This window comes from Psittacula echo (genome assembly GCF_963264785.1).
Source record: "Psittacula echo genome assembly, chromosome: 11".
NCBI classification, from domain to species: Eukaryota; Metazoa; Chordata; class Aves; order Psittaciformes; family Psittacidae; genus Psittacula; species Psittacula echo.
In genome coordinates, this window is record NC_137746.1 from 4573509 (window position 1) to 4580081 (window position 6573).

General features: G+C 39.8%; 1 protein-coding gene across 1 annotated transcript; it reads left to right on the forward strand.

Annotated features, from left to right (window-relative positions):
• Positions 1-3250: 3250 nt before the first annotated feature.
• On the forward strand, positions 3251-4375 carry LOC308225723 (neuropeptide Y receptor type 6-like; the record flags this gene model as incomplete). Its single annotated transcript, XM_080626824.1, has 1 exon — positions 3251-4375. One exon carries the CDS (start codon positions 3251-3253, stop codon positions 4373-4375), a length of 1125 nt encoding a protein of 374 aa, XP_080482950.1.
• Between the last annotated feature and the right edge of the window lie 2198 nt (positions 4376-6573).

The following is a 6573-nucleotide window of genomic DNA, read 5'->3' on the forward strand; positions in this document are numbered from 1 at the left end:
CACTCTGAAGGGATGGGACTATGCATCTTTAACATAGGTAAGCAAATACTTAGCAAAGAAAGCCTTTAAAAACTCATTTGAATTTTAGACTCTGTTTTTAACTTCCTTTTGCTTACGCATGTTTCAGTAATGTTTCTGCATCCAGAGGAATGAAACAGGTAGGTTAAGTGGATTATCATTTCCTCATAATATACTCTTAATATAGCAAAGAATCTTTCTCCAAATGCATGGATTACAGATGGAAGTAATTGGTTCTCTTGTTAAACAATCCAATTCTGATATCAGCTGTAGTTGTGGTTCAAGGATACTGATTCCACTAGTATCTATTAGCTTAAACCAATGACAGTATATATTACAATATAGTCCATCATGCTGCAGTAAGTACTTGTGTAACTTATTTACCTAATGCTGTGAATCCTCCAGATGTTTAAACAGGACAAATGTAATAGTTCTATTGCCAAAGAAATGTTTAAATTGCCTTGCAGGATGACATGTACTAAAGCTACACTTTTAACTCACAGTGCAAACCAAACAGTGACATTAAATTAAGCTTTTTGCTGAAAAAAGGGACAATGTAGATGATGAGTGTGCCTAAAGCTGATCTACTGATTGAAGTGATCAGAAGGCAGTTCCCTAATGATTGAAAGTGCCAAAGAAGCCCCACACCCACACTGAATTATTGGGAGAGGACGCTCAGCACTTCCCATCAAACCATCTTATGCAACCAGAGATAAATAAGCAGGCATAGCAAATAGTGCATAAAATATTACAAACCTGGCTCAGCCTCATGTCCTTTGAGTCCCCACAGCTTCTCCTGCTCACATAAAAAGCAGGGAAGAGCAAAGCTCATCTTTGAAGCCGTCTTGCTTCCAAGCCAGGCAGGGCTCAGATCTGTGCGAGTCAGGTGAATACCAAAGAGAAAAGTCACCCTTGGGATAAAGCAGCTCAGACTTTAGACCCTCACATATCTGAAGTGGCCGTAAAACTCACCAGAGCAACATTTGCCACTGGTTGACCTCTTCTCCTTCCAGCACATGCATCCTTCTGTGTGCTGATAAATCCAGCCAGGCAATTAGCACTGCTCCAGGGAAAAGTGGATTACAGGATACGTATCACCTGAAGGTGCTGTTGCCCAGCCACAGCATTGGTTTCTCCAGGCTGTGACTGTGCTGGCTTCAGAATCCCTTTCATTTCTCATGGATTCATTAGGAGGAGAGTTTTTGCAAGCTGGTGCGCATACTGTAGGGTACATAGCTCTTGTGCTTGTCCTATAGAGCAGGGACACCTGCAAGGGACTACAAAGTCTATCTAAGCCACTAGACTTCAACAGCTTTCGCAGCATGACTGTACAGGTTTTGTGCCATGCCCTCAATATAGCTGTGGCCACGCTGGGTGGGTTATTTAGGGAGACTTAGGCTTAATGTTGGCCCCTGACCACAAAGTCACATCAGGGAACATCAGGTCCACAATCTAGTCATGTAACTCTACAGCTGCTTCTCACCCCAACATGACTACACTACTTGAAAAGTATATTTCAATCAGAATGAGAGTGGTAATAGATGCTCCAAAGTTGGTTGTGTTGGTTTGGATACTTCTTTCGCAGAAGTATCAGGATAAAGCAGTCCAGGATATAACTCTAGCTGGAATATTCATTCAGTGCCTGGGGGTAAATGGTTAGAGAACCATAGTCGCCAGTTTAACCCTGGATTTGGTGTTTAACCTCGTGCAAGCAATCAAACATTTTTTATTCCTTAGTGATTAAATAAGGAATTTAATTATTAATTAATTATTAAAATTAATATATTAATTTAATAATATCTTAAGTTAATTAGATAAATTAATTAGAAATAATTAATAATTTCTATTAAAAGGTTGATAAATCTTCTACACCTAAACAGATTATTTCTAGTAATAACAAAACATCCACCTATCCCTTCTTTTTGTGCATCCTCTTTAACTTTCTATTGCTTCTTCATCTTCCTTTCTCCACAGGCTCCCAACACTATGGTATTTATTATTAGGGGTGAAGAATGACCTCCTTCCAGCTAGTTTTTCCAGTAATTCCTACTTCAAAAAGGAATTAAGGTGAGTTACAGTAGAGTTTTGAAAGGTGTATGTATAGAATATACTTATCCCTTGTTTCAGTTTCAAAAGTCATGCTTTACATCCTTCTTTTTTCCTTTGCCAGCTTGGAAACAACCTCTTTCTGGCCAGAAAGCTGGTGAGCCTTTCATTTAAGATTAACTTGTTTCCTCAGTGATAAATTCAAACCCATCGAGATACTCTGCTGAGCCTAATTCTTCCCATTAACAGTAGTTTTATAACAACAGAATTGTACTAATATCAGAATTGTAGCCTGACACATATTCAAGTGTGAACTGAAAGAGGAATCAACCGTGTGTATCCTGAGTACACCCTGCAGGAAATTTCAGCGGTCTCATTTGTCAGACTTGCACAACAGTTAATGGTGTGCAGGGAAATGAGACAGGCTTTGGCAGCTACTGATATGGCAATAATTGTGTGTGTAACTGATGTGATACCTGTTTGCTTTATATTTTTCTCAGATTACATGGAGGAAAGAGGACATACTATCTGTAATACACAAGCAGAACAGGAGACTCCTTTAAATATGTAATTCATTGGGGTGTTGAATATCCCATAAGCTAAAGCAGACGTCATTTTGGTTAAGCCAGAGGGAGCTGGAATTTTAGCTCACATCACTTTCTAGTTCTAGAGACAATGTAAGTGTGATGCCTAAGCTAGCAACATGATGGCAGAACCCAATTCTTCTTTCCTGATACTGGAAAAGCAACAGATTATCCTCATTGGAATTCCTTAAACCTTGCTAAATCTTTGGCTGACACAGATCTTCAAATATTGTATTTTGAAAAGCAAAGTTTGTCGACAGTTGTAAAAGAGGATTTGTATGAAAATGTTCATACAAGTTTAGTCAGAGCTATCACTGCTCTTTCTTATATGCCACAATCATTACAGGTCTGTAACACTGTCAGTGCAGAACCTGGATCAACCTCCATTCACCTATATACAAAAAACTACTAATACCCAACCACTGGCTTCTCCAGCGCTGTAATTACATTAGATTTGCTCAAAACTAACTAAACTAAACTAATTAACAGAAAAAGGGTACCAATTACAACGAGAGACTCATGTTAATCATTGCCTTGGAAAGCTTCATACAAAGTGCATTCTAAATAATACTAGGTTTCATTCACAGGACGGGAAATGCTTCATGATGGATAAAGCCATTCAGGATCCCAGCAAGATTCTGGCTAATCAGACTATCTCTAACATCAGCTATTCTCAGTTCTTGAACTTTCATATGTGCCAACCTTCCTTCCTTGCAGAATCCTTGCTTATTACAGCCTACACATTAGTTACAATCGTGGGGCTTTTTGGAAATCTTTGCCTGATTGTTATAATAAAAAGAAGGAAAGAAGCTCAAAACGTCACCAATATTTTGATTGCCAACCTCTCTTTATCAGATGTCTTGATCTGTATCATGTGTATTCCTGTCACAGTTGCATATACCTTAATGGACTACTGGATATTTGGGGAAGCTATGTGTAAAATAAGTTCCTTCATACAAAGTATATCTGTCACAGTCTCCATTTTCTCACTTGTACTGATTGCTATTGAGAGATATCAGTTAATTGTGAACCCCCGTGGCTGGAAGCCTAATATTTCACATGCTTACTGGGGAATTCTTTTCATCTGGGGGGTTTCCCTTGTAATATCCATTCCTTTTTTAATATTTCACCAATTAACTGATGAACCTTTCAAACACTTGTCTTTCCATAGTGATTTCTACAAGAACAAAGTTGCTTGCATCGAAGCATGGCCATCAGTTACAGAAAGACTCATTTTTACCACTAGTCTGCTGGTTTTCCAGTACTGCTTCCCACTGGGGTTTATATTTATCTGTTATCTCAGGATATTTGTATGTCTTCGAAGGAGACACGGGAAAATAGACAGGATGAGAGAGAATGAGAACAGACTGAGTGAAAACAAAAGGATTAACGTGATGTTAATATCAATTGTTGTGACTTTCGCAGCTTGCTGGTTGCCTCTCAATGTGTTCAATGTTGTTTTTGACTGGAACTACGAGGCACTAATGAGCTGTAATCATAATCTAGCATTTACAATATGCCACCTCGTGGCCATGATCTCAACGTGTGTCAATCCCATCTTTTATGGGTTCCTCAACAAGAACTTTCAGAAGGATTTGGTAGTACTAGTGCACCACTGCAGATGCTCAGCATCACAAGAGGTATATGAAAACATTGCCCTTTCAAATCTCCAAACTGACGCATCAAAGGGATCTCTGAAATTAAATAATCCCCCAGTGGAGATCTAAACTAATCCAACAGGTTCCAAAGTCTTGCACTTTGGTGCAGATAACCACTTTCTGTAGGTCTACATCATGTCACCACTGAGTTTAGAGGACGTTGTTGCCATTTAGTTCAGCAAAAAGAGGATTATGCTCCCATAGGCACACTCTTATGACAGTATTAATGCTAATAAACCACCTCCAGGAGTGCTAAAGATTAATAATAATGAATTATAAAGAGTATTCACATCTTACTTTTTTAATCCACAATTTCCAAGTCATTGGCATGCTACCTTAGCACCGCTAAAAATATTTCTATTTCAGCCACTGATGCAGTCGTCCTTCATTAACACCCCAGGAAACCAGGAATACTGTAGCATTCCTAACTGCATCAGCCTTTTCACTGTTTTCTGGCCTTTAATCTTCCACCCCTCCATTGTCCCCACCTATGGTTGATCTGTACAACAGTTTATAGCAATTCACAGAGTAAGGAAGGCCCTTGGAGTTGTCCTAAGCCTTCACCATCTTGCTTAGTTTTACAGAAGTAGTTTTAGTGTCAGGCCCCAAGTGGTTTAAATGCAGCCACAAAATAAGCACTAGACTAAATTATATGGTCAGTGGGGCAGCAGAAACTCTTGTAACCTTATGGGAGGGACGGGCTGCTGATGGGTGATCTCCCTTTAGTGCGTCTCCCTACAAGTGCTCGGGCAGCGCGTTTCTGTGGCATTAAACAGCAAAGCAAAAAAGGCTCCCATTGCTTTTTGCAGCACCAGTTGCCTGCCCCTGACACCCTGATCAGAGTGAAGCAATCAGCCTTTCCAGTCTGAATCTTGGTGTAAGAGGGCTCTTTGTTAGCAGGAGGAAGCTCTCTGAGCAGTGAGACTGCTTCAGAATCCAATGTGAATCATTACACTTGTGCCTTGATTTCTTATCATTTCTTTCTTACGCTCTCATCCGACTCAAGTGCTGATGCTCCGTTTCTGTTCTGAGCTTTCAGTTATCAAGTATGTCTTTCCCTAATGCTGCACTTTAAAAATCATTGCTAACTGAAGAGAGTACCAAGGACATCACCTTCCCACTGCATGTTCTCTCATTACATCCACTGGCTTTGCACTCAGTCTGATGTTTAATTTCCAGGCAAGTGAATACGAGTGAATTGACTTTGGTAGGAACAGGAACAGCCAAAGAGAAGTTCATATATACGTATTATGGGCTCCAACACAGTGTGTGATGGGGATGTATGAAACTGCAATATCCAATATTCAAAGAGTGCTCAAACCTAACATTAAACTGACAACTGTTGCCCTGTGTTAGGTAATGTCAGTAACTTTCTTTTCCCTATTTTACTGGTATAGCAACTAGACCAAATTATAACAGCCTTGCTCACCACACTGTTGTTACTTGATGCAACCAGCTGGAGGATTGTGAGCTTCCTTGGGGGAGCAGAAACATGGAATTAACTATGGAAAGCTGGAGGGAGAACCTGAGCTCCAGAATCTCATCCAAATGTACAACAACATCGTAGCAGTGATGGCTTTTTAAAACACTGCATCTGAGTGGTTTGGTCACATGGATCAGACCAATGTACTTATAAACATCCTTGTGAATGAATACATCCTTACATGTATTTGTATTTTGTAGCTGATTGGGTTAACTGTAAGCACACGTAACTAGAGTCAGCTACTTGGAAAGTGGCATTCTTTGTGAAAACAATTCTATTGAACAGAGAACTCAATTGATTATTGACTGTAATTGTGTACGTGGACAAAAGCAGTGCCATTGCTGTGTGTTAGTTAAATACTTTGATTCCTCCTGTCTATTGCCAAATAAATATCACCCTGTATAAAGCTGCCGTGGTGCCCAGCTGTTGAAGTTTGCTGTCTATAACACTGACAGGGCAGTTCTCATACAAACAGTTCTGGGAACCGGTTTAGCATTTCACATATTCACTCATCAGATAAACAGAGATCAGTGAACAGTTAGATATTTGCTGGTTCCAGAAGAGAGGAGGACTTAAAAACAGGTAGAAACCTTCCTGAGGCTCATAGTGCTCACATACTTTATGGTGGAAAAGGACAGAATCATTAACCAGGGAGGTTTCAAGTGAATTTATGCCTCAAGGGCAGAGCGACTTTTCACTCTGGTACTTTATGATCTGCACTCAAACACAGTCAATGTGATTGCAGTTCTGTTTTCTTAGACGTTTTGCAGATCTGTGCCATTTG